Source organism: Lynx rufus, unplaced genomic scaffold, assembly GCF_022079265.1.
Source record: "Lynx rufus isolate CCGP_SWC_20201006 ecotype Redwood Valley unplaced genomic scaffold, mLynRuf1.p SCAF_2, whole genome shotgun sequence".
In the NCBI taxonomy this organism is placed as follows: domain Eukaryota; kingdom Metazoa; phylum Chordata; class Mammalia; order Carnivora; family Felidae; genus Lynx; species Lynx rufus.
The window spans coordinates 67398282-67414489 of record NW_025814834.1 but is presented as its reverse complement, the minus strand read 5'-3'; the positions used below and the strand labels follow the sequence as shown (position 1 = coordinate 67414489).

The 16208-nt window shown below is 37.7% G+C and overlaps 1 protein-coding gene across 11 annotated transcripts in view; it reads left to right on the top strand.

Moving 5' to 3' along the window:
* The first annotated feature begins 309 nt into the window (after positions 1-309).
* Positions 310-16208, top strand: part of LOC124515213 (sodium channel protein type 2 subunit alpha) — an 85671-nt gene continuing 69772 nt past the window's right edge. For 6 of the 11 annotated variants that reach the window (XM_047083898.1, XM_047083893.1, XM_047083895.1 and 3 more), the window contains exons 1-5: positions 310-576; positions 1704-1822; positions 13821-13910; positions 14672-14800; positions 15370-15461. In XM_047083898.1, coding sequence (XP_046939854.1) covers positions 310-576; positions 1704-1822; positions 13821-13910; positions 14672-14800; positions 15370-15461 — 697 coding nt within the window. Of the gene's footprint in view, positions 577-1703; positions 1823-13820; positions 13911-14671; positions 14801-15183; positions 15276-15369; positions 15462-16208 lie in introns of all 11 variants that reach the window. The other 5 variants (XM_047083894.1, XM_047083892.1, XM_047083899.1 and 2 more) reach the window with 1 other exon arrangement.

Genomic DNA, 16208 nt, shown 5'->3' with positions numbered 1-16208 from the left:
ACATTTTGGGAGTGGGAGACTAGATTACCTCATAGACATCTACTGGATGTGGAAGACAGATCTCCATGCAAGCAAATGAATGCGTGCATGAGAATCCCCTGAATGCCAAATACAGCTTCCTTAGTAAATATTACAGACAGATTGGTTTATATATTTTATCTCTGTATCATGTAATTGTCACAGTTACCTTTTATCCTAATGACTGTTGCTTCTCTCTCTCTCTTTCTCTCTCTCTCTTTCTCTCTCTCGTTTCCATAGCACTTTCTTATGCAAGGAGCTAAACAGTGATTAAAGGAGCAGGATGAAAAGATGGCACAGTCAGTGCTGGTACCACCAGGACCTGACAGCTTCCGCTTCTTTACCAGGGAATCCCTTGCTGCTATTGAACAACGCATTGCAGAAGAGAAAGCTAAGAGACCCAAACAAGAGCGTAAGGATGAGGATGATGAAAATGGCCCAAAGCCAAACAGTGACTTGGAAGCAGGGAAATCTCTGCCATTTATTTATGGAGACATCCCTCCAGAGATGGTGTCAGAGCCCTTGGAGGACCTGGACCCGTACTATATCAATAAGAAAGTGAGTTTTTAGACATGTTGTCTTTACTTCCCCCACTTCCTAACTGGCTCTGGGCTAGTCACACAGATGTCTGGTAAAGAATGATGTGCCTCTTCCCCTCTGTCTGAAGTATCACTAGGATGCTGAGTGGGCTTGAGCATGTAATGGACCCATTATCCTACAAGTCTTTTGGAAGCACTCATCTGAACCTACATTCCCGGGACAAAACAGAACTAAAGAAGCATCATGTAGTTGGTAACTGAGGAAGGGCAAAAAGTCTATTCAGCTTACGGTACAATGAAGCAAAAAGTGAAAACAAGGGTTATATTATATTATATTATATTATATTATATTATATTATATTAATTTCCAGGAGCAGTATCTAAATTCATTTTTACAATCTCAACCTCTAAGTAAGTTATTTTGGTCATCAGCAGGATTATGCCTTCATACCATAGACTTTGCCCTTCCCATGGCTCGCTGCAGAAGAAATAATAGTAGGTGACTTAAGTACCCCAAAAGAATCTCATCCAGGGGCGCCTGGGTGGCGCAGTCGGTTAAGCGTCCGACTTCAGCCAGGTCACGATCTCGCGGTCCGTGAGTTCGAGCCCCGCGTCAGGCTATGGGCTGATGGCTCAGAGCCTGGAGCCTGTTTCCAATTCTGTGTCTCCCTCTCTCTCTGCCCCTCCCCCATTCATGCTCTGTCTCTCTCTGTCCCAAAAATAAATAAACGTTCAAAAAAAAAAAAAAGAATCTCATCCAAAAACACACCTGGAAAACTCTGAAGTTTTCATGAAAATTGTTATCAAAATTAAGAAGTAATTAAAGCCCCATTTTCATGCTTTTTGCGAATTATAAATATGGTTTTAAAATACTGCTATCAAAACTTGATAAGGATGCTAAGAATTCCTATGGCATCGACTACATTTTTTTTTTCTCTTTTAAATGCTCGGGTCACTTACCAAATTTAGGAAAGTTAATAGTGCTCAGAAAAAGCACCTATCATCGTGTTGCATGTTGATAGTGTATTACTATAGTATTTTATAATGCAAAATTTTAAATAATGGTCTCACCTTTTTCTTTAAACGTTCTTAATTTTAATATTAAGATCCTAAATTCTGCCTTATATGTTGTGTTTTCTTTTTCAGACATTTATAGTATTGAATAAAGGGAAAGCAATCTCTCGATTCAGTGCCACTCCTGCCCTGTACATTTTAACTCCCTTCAACCCCATTAGAAAACTAGCTATTAAGATTTTGGTACATTCATATCCTTTTTCAAACAGTTGCTTAATATGATTTTGTTCTTTGACTGAATTATTGAGCTGGGAATCTTTTTTTTAAATATGTGTGGTTGGCAACATGATGTGCTCTTTTTTTCTTTCCTCTTACTCAACAGTTAGCATATTGCAAATGGGATCATAGGTAAGTGAACCTGTTTTCCTCATCTTCTTGAAGTTCACCTCTCCCCAACTTACTACATCTTTCTTCTCTACTCCTCTGTGTCCTTCTAAATTACTTGTTACATCCGAGACTTCTTCATTAATGTTGATCATGTTACAAGGCTCTCATTTTATAAGTCTTCATATTTTACAATGGTAGGCAATGGGTAACCTCCATGAGCTAATTTTCCTTACTGCTTTCACATTTGGAAACTATATACATAATCTGAATGGAACAATTTTATATCTTTTTGGTCTGAGTTGTACTACTTCCTGCTTTTTATTTCAGCACTTGAAAACTTTGAGTTAGTAAATGTTTATAATTGTAACTGTATACACACTGGCCTTTCAAATATATCTCCAAAAATTTTCCCCAACAGCATCCCACTGATCTTCTTTTTTCTTTCTTTTTCTTTCCTTTCCTTTCCTTTCCTTTTTTTTCCCTTCCCTTTATTTCTTCTTTCTTTCTTTCTTTCTTTCTTTCTTTCTTTCTTCCTTTCTTTTTTTCTTTTTCTCACTTGCTGCCATGTTTTATTCAAGTCACATGTCCTGCTACAATTTTGTCTCTCCAAAGGCTTATTGTCTGTCAACCCATATACATCCTCATTTTATTCTTCATTCTCCTTATTGAAGTCACTACTTCCTAGAAATGAGATTGATGACACCTTGGTGGGAGATGGTAATATGAAGTTAAATAGAGTAGTTGTGAATGAGAGGTTTTATTTTAGGTGAGGGATAGTGGTCTGACTGATAGCCAGCCCTGAGAAAACCAAGGAAGCAAAGATTTGGAAGACTTGGGCTATGCCAGGCAGGGACTTTTACAGGAAGAACACTTAAACCTCGGGATGAGGATTGATACACATCAGGAACCAGAGGTAAGATTCCTGAAAGGGAAACTGAAATCTAAGCAGAGTCTCAGAGCAATTTTTAATGTTATTTCTTCTTTAGAAAGAGTCCATGACATGATAAGGCTTTCGATGTGAAAGCTCGCTACCCCCAGTAGGCTGAGAAAATGTTTGAAATAGGTAAGGTAAGGAATTCTGAAGATAGGATAAACTTGGTACAGGAAACTCGTTTCAGTTCTGGGTGGGAGGGCTGTAAATCATGTCCTGGGACTTGACTGGCAGTGTGGTAAATGATGTTTTCAAAAGCACAGCATTTTAGAATTTAGTCTCCTTTTAACATCTAGTTCAGTCCCCTTCTTCCCCTATGTCCTTTGCATAGACATCAACATATTTTAATCTGAAAAGCTTTAAGACTTAATACTTTTTTTGTGAATTATCTAAAGCAATATTTCCTTACTTCTGTTTTTCAAGAAAGAGAACCCAATGGTATGGGGGATAAAGATCTATGAGTTAGCATTAGAAATGGATAAAAAGGGGTGCCTGGGTGACTCAATCATTTAAGTGTCCAACTTCAGCTCAGGTCATGATTTCATGATTTGTGAGTTTGAGCCCCACGTTGGGCTCTACATTGGCAGTACGCAGTCTGCTTCAGATTCTCTGTCACCCTCTCTCTCTGCCCGTCCCCTGCTCATGCATTCTCTCTCTCAAAACTAAATAAATAAACATTAAAAAAAGAAAGAAATTAATAATAAAGTTACTATTAGATTTGGGTCTCCTGAATTATAAGCCATGGTCTATTATTATGCTTTGGGTATTTGTAACCTTTGCACTAAATAAACCTTTCCATAAATTATTTATTATATTTTTAAATAACTATATGCCCTTTATATAAACATTTTTATATGAAATTATGTGAAAATTCAAACTTATGTCTAATGCTGTGTTAAAACTAGATACTGGGAGAATAAGTGTTGAATAAATAAGTGACTCATGAAGCAGAGGTTGGAGAATTATATGCAAAACAAGTAACAAAATGGAGGGTTTGAATAGATGAGAAAAAATTGATTTTGTCCTGAACCTGAGTGAGGAGACAGAATTAAGAAAGCCCAATATTAAAGAAAAAAAATCAGTTTTTGTTTTAACCATTTTGTGTGGAGATCATGTATTTCTTCGAAAATGTCATGAAAGCCATCATCTAACTCCAAAAACTTCTATGAAGTTAGAGAACCCATGAGTCCTAATTTAAGACCCTTTGAGAAAAGAGACTCCTGGTGGTAGAGGACAAGGGCAGTTATAGAAGTTTCAGTCAGGAAAAAGAAAAAAGAAAGAAAGAAATTTCAATCAGAGAATCTGGGCATTGAGGACATAGATTATAGTGGGGGCTCTCTGGCTCTCTGGGAATCAAGACACAACTTGAATTTGAGGGTTTGCACCAGCTTCCTTGAAGAAACAAAACCCCAGGGCAGAGTTGTTCAGAGGACTGCAGTGATGTGAATTGCAATGTGAAGGTAGCCAGGTAAATTTATGAGATTTGCTAAAGTGAACGATAAGAAGCTTATAAATGGCTGATAAGCCACAAATGTCTTCCAATGTAGAAAAAGGTAGACTCTTTAAAATCTCTAATTACCTGAATAAAAATACTATATTTCACATATCTCATCTTGGAGTACAGACAGAAGAAAAGAAAAGGCAAGTGTACTAATAGTCTAAGATAAGTTCTTCAGTCTTTTGATGACAGTGACATACTTGATAGGAAAGCCTAGTAACCTTTGATGTGTATAATACTGTAGCGTTTGCAAGTGATTCGGTTAGTGATTTTGTCTTTTATTCTTCACAACAGAAGCCCTCTGCTCAAATCCTGGTTTTCTGACTTCAAGCACATGCCTTTTGCTGTAAGGTAAAAATGCTTGGAGATGGTGATGGTGGGTTTGGGCACAGTTAAGAGGTCATTTGTGTATTTATTATCATTAACTTCTGAACAAGAAAGTGCCCATTCACAATAAAGAAAATTGTATTTTGAGCCTAGACTAATATCTCTATTTCCGAAGAAAATCCTGTCTTGTTTCTTAAAGAGCTGTTATCTTCATTAGAAGCTGTTGCATATCAAATTAGCTTTGTTTCTTGACTTTGGCAGAATGAGAAGTTATACTTATGCTTACTATATTTGCGCCAGGGTGTATTTTGAAAACTGAAAATGCTTTTGATATGCCTAATATCTTGTTTTGATAGTTAAATAAAATATGGTTATAGTTTCTAGATCATAAACACGTTTTAAAAAATCCATATTCCTAAAATTCTTGTCAGAAATGTGTTTCATGTTAGTTTTTATTATTTTAGCTACGTATGCTTATTCCCTTTTATTTTTCATTTGTTACTCATTTGTTTGTTCATTTGAAAATATTTTTTAAGTACCTACTATATGGCAGGTGTTCTTCTGGCATTGGGATGCAATACTGAACAAAACCAAGTTCCTGCATTAGTGTAGCTACATTTGTGTATATGTGTGTGTTTGAGAGCTAGATCATATGTCAGCTAGTGATAAGTGATATTAAGAAAAATAAAGCTGTATAAAAACAGAAGAATGGTAAGGTACTGTTTTAGATCCTATGACCAGGGAAGTCCTCTCTAAAAATAGAGCATCTGAGTAGAGATTCAAAGGAAGGGAGACAGTGAGAAATGGAAATGTAGGGGAAAGGTAAGTGTAAGGAGAATAGCAAATATGAAGGCCAAGTATGAAGATAGAAATGCACCTGGTATGTTCAAGAATCATCAAGGAGTCCAGAGTGGCTGGGACAGAGTGGGAAAGGCAGGGTGTAGTAGGAGACGAAGTCAGTGTGAGTGGAGGGCAGGAGCTGCAGCTGTAGAACATGATGAGAACACCAACTTCACTTTGAAGGAGATGCAGAGTAATGGCTGAAGGATTTCCAGCAGAAGAATATCATGATCTGACTCACATTTTATAAATACCACTCTAGCTGCCGCATGGAGAACAGACTACGTGGAGGGAAAGAAGACAGATCGGGGGCCTCCTGCCATGATGAAGGCAAGGGATGCTGGTGGCTTAGTCTATGGTAGAAACCATGAGGGTGGCAGAATGGCATCAAACTTGGATGTGTTTTTCAGAAGGGCTAACAGGATTTTCTGAGCAGTTGGATTAGATTGGAATATATTTTTGAGATGGCTATTAGTCAGTGGAGGAGTTGAGTACATAGATGGATATGTAAGTCTGGAGTACAGAAGAGGGCTGGGCTGGAGATAAAACTGCAGGAGACAGCAGTATTCAGATGGTATGTAAAGTCATGCCAGCGACCTGTGACACTCCAAATCACACAGCTAGTGTAGACTGCTGGTGATTCACACAGAGTAAGAAAATGAAAAATAGCTGTCGGTATCAGAATACCTGGATTCAGACCCCGCCTCTGAAATTTACCTATTGCTTTATGACCTTGGGCCAAGTTATTACAATTGTTTTGAATCTCAGTTTCTCAATTTATAAAATTGTAGTCAAAATTCATACATTAATGCTAATAAAATATATGATAAGTACCTGGCCTCATGACGAGCACATAGTAGGTACTTGATGTGTGGTTGCTATGATAGCTATTTTGGTTGCAGTAGCTACCATCCAAGCAGTAACTACTGCAAGATTAGTAAAGGAAAACTCTCATACTGCCGAAAGAATTCCACAAAGAATACTGTATAAATCACTACTCGCTCCCAGCTTCATTTTGCAAACAAAATGTTCATATAGCACCAGAGTTTGGAGCTGTAAGTGACTAAAACACAATCTGATTGGTTTCAACCTTCTCGTTTTGCAGACAATTTAATTGAGTCCCCAGGCACATTTGCTCCCTTTCTAAGCCTATATTTTATATCAGTGGCAGAGCTAAAACTTCAGACCAGGTCTTCTGACTCTCAGCCGGGTGCCCTTTGCATTTTCCACCTAACAGAAGACTCTCAGGTATAACGTACTAGATTCATTGCCAATATTGCTGTCTGTATGCATTTCAAAGGTTATTCTCAGTGGCTAATTCATTAACTAAAAAGTAGACTTTTCAGCTCATTCAAAAATTATATGCTATTTATGTAGAAATAAAAAATGTTATGGTTTTCCATGCAAAGAACTAGGTAGGTCTGTAGGAGAGGAGGGGAGGAAACTTCTGATTTCCATTTCCCCTGCTTGTGATGCTCAAAAGTTACCACCCATTATCACATAGTTAAGGAGATGGTTAATCATAGAATGAAACAAATCAAGAGTTAAAAGTATATATGTGACATTTTGTCAATATTTTGCTGGGCTAGAAATATGCACTGATATGTAGAAAGAGGCCTCTCCTACTCTGCTCTGAATTTTCCACTTTTATGTTAAAAAAAAAGAAAACAAAACTCTGACATCAAATTGCTTTCTCCCTCTAGTTTAGAGTTAAACATTCCTCTGCAACTTCTCCAGATATTATATAACATTATAAAGTCCCTGAACAGACTCACAAACTATGTCTTTCCCTTCTTTAAGAATAACAACAACAACAACAACAAAAAGCAAAAAAAAATGGGTCGCCTGGGTGGCTCAGTCAGTTAAGCATCCGACTTCAGCTCAGGTCATGATCCCACTGCTCATGGGTTTGAGCCCCACATCTGGCTCTATGCTTGCAGCTTGGAGCCTGGACCCTGCTTCAGATTCTGTCTCTGTGTCTCTGCCCCTCCCCCTCCCTCACGCGCGCGCGCGCGCGCGCGCTCGCGCGCGCTCTCTCTCTCTCTCTCTCTCTCTCTCTCGGTCTCTCTTTCTCTCTCTCTTTCTCAAATATCAATTTTAAAAAAACACTAAAAGAGGAATAATAAAATGATTTAATAAAAAATGATTACTAGTAATAAAAATAATTGTATCTTCTAAGGGAATTATTTTTTTTTAATTTTTTTTCAACGTTTATTTATTTTTGGGACAGAGAGAGACAGAGCATGAACAGGGGAGGGGCAGAGAGAGGGAGACACAGAATCGGAAACAGGCTCCAGGCTCCGAGCCATCAGCCCAGAGCCTGACGCAGGGCTCGAACTCACGGACCGCGAGATCGTGACCTGGCTGAAGTAGGACGCTTAACTGACTGCGCCACCCAGGCGCCCCCTTTTTTTTTTTTCTTTTTAAATTTTTTTTTTCAACGTTTATTTATTTTTGGGACAGAGTCTAAGGGAATTATTAAGACTATATTTGTGTAAGAAAACTGATCTTCACAGAATTAACTTGCTGGAACCCATGTGGTTGGTAAAGGAAGCATCTGGTCCATCTTTCATTGCTTTAAAGCTCATGTTACTCCATCCTATCTACACGGAACTGAGGGTAGCGATGTCAATATTTTAAATATTCAGGTTCCATGTCAAAGGCTACATAAACCATCTTCAGTAGAGACTTGAAGTTTCATTTAATCATATACACACAGAAAATATTTTACATGTGCCAACTGACAGGTTAATATCAATCAAATCAAAGGTTAACGCATTTTCATCAAGGTATAAATAAATTAATAGAGGGGCGCCTGGGTGGCTCAGTCAGTTGAGCATCTGACTTGAGCTAAGATCATGATCTTGAGGTTCATGAGATCCAGCCCCGCATCGGGCTCTGTGCTGACAGCTAGGAGCCTGGAGCCTGCTTCAGATTCTGTGTCCCCCTCTCTCTTTGCCCCTCCCACGCTCATGCTCTGTCTCTCTCTCTCTGTCAAAAATAAATAAACATTAAAAAATTTTTTTTAAATAATAAATTAATAGATGTAAAAGCTCCTTTTTTCCTGAAATTATATAAGGTTAGTCTGCTTCCATTTTATTTTATATTTCAAAGCTCTTAAGGAAATATTGTTTTGGGATACATTATTGTTTTGAAAAATATACTCTAGTTGATGTCTTGGCCTGTATATTTAGAAAATAATACAGGGGCGCCTGGGTGGCTCAGTCGGTTGAGCGTCCGACTTCAGCTCAGGTCACGATCTTGAGGTCTGTGAGTTCGAGCCCCGCGTCGGGCTCTGGGCTGACGGCTCGGAGCCTGGAGCCTGCAGCCTGCTTCCGATTCTGTGTCTCCCTCTCTCTCTGCCCCTCCCCCGTTCATGCTCTGTCTCTCTCTGTCTCAAAAATAAATAAACGTAATAAAAAAAAATTAGAAAATAATACAAGATTTACAGGTTTTATTACTAGTTCTTGCCCCTTGAAAGCCCCCTTGATGTGGAGTTTCTATACTTTTTCAATGTGTGGTATCACCAATGCAAAACCCATACCTACATTTTTTTCGTATCTGTATATTTATTATGATTATCTGAAACCCTACAAAAAGTCACTCACCAAATTCCAAGAATTTTAAAAGTATGTGACTGATAAAATTAGTCCACAGTGATTTTTTAAAATTGATGAATTATGACACACCCTATTTAGAGATACCTATTAAATCAAAAGCAGAAAACCTAAATCTAGTTATCTTTTATTTTGTTTTAAAAGCAAAATAGTTTACGGGGCGCCTGGGTGGCTTGGTCGGTTAAGCGTCCGACTTCGGCTCAGGTCATGATCTCACGGTCCATGAGTTCGAGCCCCGCGTCGGGCTCTGTGCTGACAGCTCAGAGCCTGGAGCCTGTTTCAGATTCTGTGTCTCCCTCTCTCTCTGCCCCTCCCCTGTTCATGCTCTGTCTCTCCCTGTCTCAAAAATAAATAAACGTTAAAAAAAAAATTTTTTTTAAGCAAAATAGTTTTATTTACTTTCCTTTCCTTAGTATCTCTCAGGATCTCTAACTTAAATGTATTTTTTATTATTAAAAGGATAGGTAATGTGGAAAATTCCTGTTTGAGTATAAATGCTTTATTAATTGTGACTTATGGGACAATAATCATTTCTATTATTTGTTAATATTGAAATATATATTTTACTTCATTACTTAACTAAATTCTACCATTTTAAAGAGTAAATAGGGGCACCTGGGTGGCTCGCCCAGTTAAGCATCTGACTCTTGGTTTTGGCTCAGGTCATAATCTCATGGTTCATGGGTTCGAGCCCCACACTGGACTTTGCACTGGCAGTGAGGATCCTGCTTGGGATTCCCTCTCTGTCTCCCTCTCTGCCCCTCCCTCACTCATTCACGCTTTCTCTCTCAATAAATAAATAAACTTAACAAAAAAAGTGAATCTTGCTTAGCTTAAAAAAAAGGGTACATATTTTTTAAGGGTCATAAAACCATGGCTCAGGTTATTATGTGACATAAATACCACAAGGCTGTTAATTTCTACCTTATGTTTGCCTTCTGTCCTCTCTTTCAAAAAACAAAGTGTAGAGACTTTTGTACTCAATATATTTGAAGACAGATTTCATGCTGTATTTTTACCCCATGTCAATCAATACATCATCGAAAATCATTAGAAAGGAAAACTGTTATTCCGTTTAGTAATAAATGAGTTGCAAAATTTATTTCATTCAATAGTCAACTGACTGTGCAAAATGGCAAGCATATAGTGGCGAACAGTACAGACATGGTATCTGCCCTCCCCAAACTGACAATGTAGTAGAAGAAAAGACCAGCATTAAAATTAGTCATTGCAAGACTAGTAAAAGATGCTGCAGGGATATACAACTGGTAGACCTAAACAGGTGAGGTACTATGGTGAATAAATTTCTACCAAAAATCATTTTTAAAATGAGTACTGAAGAACAAGTATGAGTTGGCTATAGTGCGGGAGAGAACATTTCCTGGCAGAAGAGGTGGCGTTTGCAAAGACCCTTCTTTGAGAATGAGAATATTTCATTAGATGATCTAAAACAATTACAGTAATACAGGACTGGGCAGAGTGAAATCAAGAGTAAAGAATACAGGGGCACCTGGGTAGCTCAGTCAGTTAAGCGTCCAACTCTCGATTTCGGCTCCGGTCATGATCTCACCATTTGTGAGATCAAGCCTCGTGTCCGGCTCTTGGCTGACAGGCAGGACCAGCTTGGGATTCTGTCTCTCCCTCTTTCTCTGCTCCTCCCCAATGTGCATGTGCACAGGCTTTCTCTCTCCCTCAAAATAAATAAACATTTTTTAAAAAGAGTAAAGAATACAAAATTAGAGGAATAGACAAGGGCTGGACCTTCTAGAACCTAGACTGTGTTAAAACATTTGATCATCATCCCAAGAATAGTGGAAAGCTATTAAAATTATCTGAATTGCATTTACATGGGTCATTTTGGCACAGTATGCAGGATGGATTGAAAGGAACTAAACGTGGGTTCAGAGAGACTAGTTTGGAGGAAACTGCAGTAATCTCAGTCACACTTGGTGGGCACTTGACTTTGTAGTGATGTGGGGATGCAAAAGTGCACTGAATTCAGTGATAGCAGATAGAGTTGATGGTACTTGGTGCTAAATTGGATGTAGAGGTCTAGGGAGAGAGAAGAATCCAAGATTGTTTCTAGGTTCTGGCTAGATCATGGGATATTTTATAAGATGCAGGGAATCAAAGGTGCAGTCCTGGGTGGGGTGGTGGAGGGGGAAAGGCACTATGAAAAGATATTTTTAGTCCAGTTTTAGAACCCAAAATCTTGTAAATGATTTTGAAATATTAATGAGATATGCAGTGCGGATGTCATTTGAACACTTGGTTGTGTAGAGTTCAGAAGAAAGGCCTAAACTGGAGAGAAACAGTTGAGACGGTGTGTACATAAATGGCCCTTGAAGCTCTGTGGGTTGATGAACTCTACTAGGATGAATAAAGGAGAGGGGAGAAATGGCCGAGATACCGTCTCCTTTTCAAAAGGAAATTGCAACATTTCAAAGGATACAAAGAAATTGTTGCCCTTGAGGCCTAAGGAAACCAGAGGATTAGGACCTCATGAAAGAGAAGGGAAGAAAACATGAAAAAGGTAAGAATCTTCCTTGCTGAATACTGCTGAGAGAGCAAATCAAATAAGAACTCAAAATTGCCCTTTTGTTTTTAGTGGCAAAACATGCAGAGTCTGCCATCGTTAGAAGGAAAAGCTAGTCAGCTAAGAATGGTATGGATGCATGAGGGGGAAAAAAGATAAACTGCTTTTTCAAGAAGTTTGGCTGTGAAATCCAGAAAAGTTAAGGCGGTAAGTAGTTAAAAAAGATTTGGGATTACAAGAAAGTCTGCCCTCCCCCAAGACAAGAGAGGCTCAAGCAAGTTTATGTTGATCAGAAGCCCCCACTAGTGTGGGAGATAATGAAGGTAAGATAAAAGATGAGAGATTTCTGAAGTATTCTGGAAAGGAAGAAGATGTCCAGAGTATGAGTGGAGGGAATTGAAAACATTCCCTGTTGAAACAGGAAGGAAGAAAGAATAAGTCCAAAAACCTCCAGAGTTTATCAACTCAGGGGTGGAAAGTAGAGATATGGCAGTCTATCTTTTTTTTCAGTGAAGTCAGAGATAAGGACATCAGCTTCAGGTGGGGAGGGAAGGAAGAGGGTTGGAGGTCAGAGGGGATTGGAGAATGTTTGAATTGGAGAATGAATGAAATGAATTTGTCTTTGCAGAGGGTAGGAGATGGAGCTAAGTGGAGAAATGCAGGACTGTGTAGAGGACTGTTGAGGTTCAGAATCATGCATTTAGAATGGTGCCGATCTGCCAAAGGGAGTTATTTTCTCTAGTAGAACCTTGCAGGCCAGCAGACACAGAAGGTCTTCTGGCTGTATATACTAATAGCGAATCATCTTCAATTTTATCTTATTTTTTGTTTATTTTTAGCAATTAAGGAAAAATAGGTTTCTTCGAGATGGTGTTTCTTAGTGTTCTCTAGGCTGTAGTGCCCTCACGTGGCTGATCGACATCGTTCACTTAGGACTGTTTGCATGTGGATGCATTTGAACAAGCTGAGAATTAAGCATGCGCCTTATATCACTGTTAGTAAAAGCAAAAAATGAATTCTTGCTTTGACTAAAGGCAGTTGTAGGTGCAAAGAAACTTCCATTATAGATTAATGCAACATTGACTACTCACTGGCGCATTTTACTGCACTTAAAATCATGTTACTATTTTGTTATGTGTCAGTAATGTGAAAATGTATAATAAAAATTACAAGTAATTAGGGTTACGAACAGCATTTATTCAATCTCGGGGATTTTTATCACTGTGTTTAAGTTTACATCAATAAAGGCTGTTGTTTTGCATAATTACAACTGAATCTTTCTTGTGCTTTTTATTATATATGAAAGTCATTTTAATTGATTACTGAATATTTTCGCATAGTTTTTGTTGTTGTTTTTCAGTGTAAAGGAAAGTGAAAGGCATTGGCTATGTCTACAAAGGCCAAGTGGGTACAGTGACACAAACCAGATGTTATAAGTAGTGTTCTCTATGATTCAGGAAGTTAGGAAAGTAATTTATTGAGCACATTAAGTGTAGGAGCTTTTGCATATTTTAACTAATCCTCATAGCAATCCAGTGAAATGGTTATTTTTTCTCACTTCTATAGAGAATTGAACCAACTATTAGGTTCAATAAGTCATTTGGCCACAATTACAAACCCAAGAAATGCCATCACTAATACCAGCCACCTTTTCTTACTGTTCAGAATTTTATGAGCACTTATACCCTCCACTCAGAAAGGATCTTATTAAAGGCATTCTGCCAACATGATCCTTTTAATGGAATTATAATGCATTTAATTCATCACTTAAATTCTTTTGTTGAATTTTTGTCAGGATTTAGACATGCTGAACTTGCAGTTCAGTTGTTGAGTCTGTCATTTAAAAACAACTTAAATTGATAAATTATTTACCGGTGAACCCAAATCTTTATTCTCAATTATTAAAAACACCTAAATGGCCTCAAAATAGTTGATGACTTGGCCTGACATGGCCTAAATATGTGGTTGTTGAATTACAGAAATGGAAAAGATGAACTGAAGAATAAAATAATAAGAGCATAAAAGTTCTAAACTTCATGGTGTAAAAGGCAAGGCGGGGCATAAGAGTGAGATTTCCCATTGATCTTTGTCTTCCTTGACAATACTCTTCTACTTTATTCAATGTGCTCATTATGTGCACCATTCTTACCAACTGTGTATTTATGACCATGAGTAACCCTCCAGACTGGACAAAGAATGTGGAGTAAGTAGAAAATAAAAAATATTTTTCAGTATTGTCAACCCTTGTGTTTTAAATTACTATCTTGAGACCCCATCATTTTCTTTAGCAAATCATACTAGCTACTCCTAACCAGACAAGTTTAAACAATGATTCAAAGTTCATTTCAACCACGACTTTCCCATAGGGCAAAGCTTACAGTGGCTCATTCATTAGCTCAAATTACTGCACTTGTTCAACTGCCAATATTTGCAGCCCTTTATCTTCCTTGTGAGTCTCATACCCTTCTGAATGTCATCAGTGATTACTAATATCCAATGGTAAAAATTATGCCTAGTTTGTATGTTCTTTTTGTCATGGCTATCACTTTTCTATGTTTTATCAGTATATATGTCATGGCTCTAAATGACGCATATTTTATGAAATGCAGTGCTTCATTTGGAGGTTAATACCTATTTGCTTAAATCAGACTCAAAGCTAGAGTATTTCAGGTACTGTCCTATAGAACCATATTATTTGGGGAAGAAAAGAAGCATATTATTTGGGCCCTCAAATTAGTTCATGTAGCAAATACAATACTTATTTACTTATAGTCAATGAGAATGTCTCTCAGAATGTAATGTTTCTTTTGCCTTAAGCTCTACTTAAGCTTCTTACATCATTGGGAGACTAGTATAGACCCATCTGAAAGCTTCTAATTTTTTTTTTTGTTAAGTTTCCTTTAAAACATGTACATGTAAATTACATACTAGATCTTTAATGTGGGCTTGGCTATTTCCTCTCAGGTACACCTTTACAGGAATTTATACTTTTGAATCACTTATAAAAATACTTGCAAGGGGCTTTTGTTTAGAAGATTTCACATTTCTGCGGGATCCATGGAATTGGTTGGATTTCACAGTCATTACTTTTGCGTAAGTATCTTAATACATTTTCCATCCTGGAATAATAAATCACTGATGGGAGCCCATGCTGTATTTCTCCTTGGTGGCTTCCATTGACAGATCAAGCATTTTTCTTAGTTATCATGGGAATTTAGAATATTTTTCTTCTAATCAATTATGCACTTTGGAGAAATTAGGAATCTAGTAGTAAATTATCTAACTTTTGATTCAGTTTGCACTGTAGAGTAATAAAATTTCCGAAGTAACATAGATTATGATTGAAGACAACACCCTTTTTCTCTTAATTGGGAAATCTGATGCCAACACTCATTGAAGTTGAAAAGGTCTTGATGAAAGACCAACATAGACTTAGATTTCCCTAAATTCTGAATAACTCTGATTTAATTCTACAGGTATGTAACAGAATTTGTAAACCTAGGCAATGTTTCAGCTCTTCGAACTTTCAGAGTCTTGAGAGCTTTGAAAACTATTTCTGTAATTCCAGGTAAGAAGAAACTGGTATAAGGTGGTAGGCCCCTTATATCTCCAACTGTTTCTTGTGTTTTGTTATTGTGTTGTGTGTGAACTCCCTATTACAGATATGTGACAGAGTTTGTGGACCTGGGCAATGTCTCAGCGTTGAGAACATTCAGAGTTCTCCGAGCACTGAAAACAATTTCAGTCATTCCAGGTGAGAGCTAGGTTAAACACCGAGGCTGACTTTAGCTGCATTGGCACTACAATCACAGCTTTTGTGCATAGCCTTTTGTTGTCAGATGTTGCAAATCAATATGTAAAAACGCAAGAATCAGGACATCATATTTTGGATGGATTTGATTCTTTGCTTTTTTACTTCTTGCTTTCTTTAAGACCGTTCTAAATCAGCCTTTGAGTTTAACAAGGTTTTGCATGAGGCATTTGCAGTAACAGGCTACATGGTTTGCATCCCGTAACGTCAAGCTTTCCGCATAGAAGCTAAACTATGAGGCATTCAGACTCATGCAAATTTGACCATTTAGGTCCAAAACTGGTGATTATCTTATCTGCAGATAAATGAAGGAGTGAGAGATAGCATGAGTGCTGCATGGGGCTCAGTTTTCAGATGTCTTCCTTTTTTAACCCATATTCCAGCTTGCAGAATTCACAAATATGTAACCTCATAATCCATTGACTTCATGATTTCTTACTACTCTATTCATATAGATTTTTCTAAAATCAATAAGAGGTTAGGGAGTAAGACATCTGCAAATAAAAGCAAAATATTTACACAAGGTTGGTGTTTAAGCATGAATAATAAAATCATTTCTTTTGCTCTGAGGGGTATTTGGAAATACACTTTTGGTTCATTTCCATTCACGGTTTTCTAATGGACATACAAGTTCTGCTTTCATTCATTTTCACCAGCTAGCAGGCTTTTCATGAAAATCTTATTCAATCA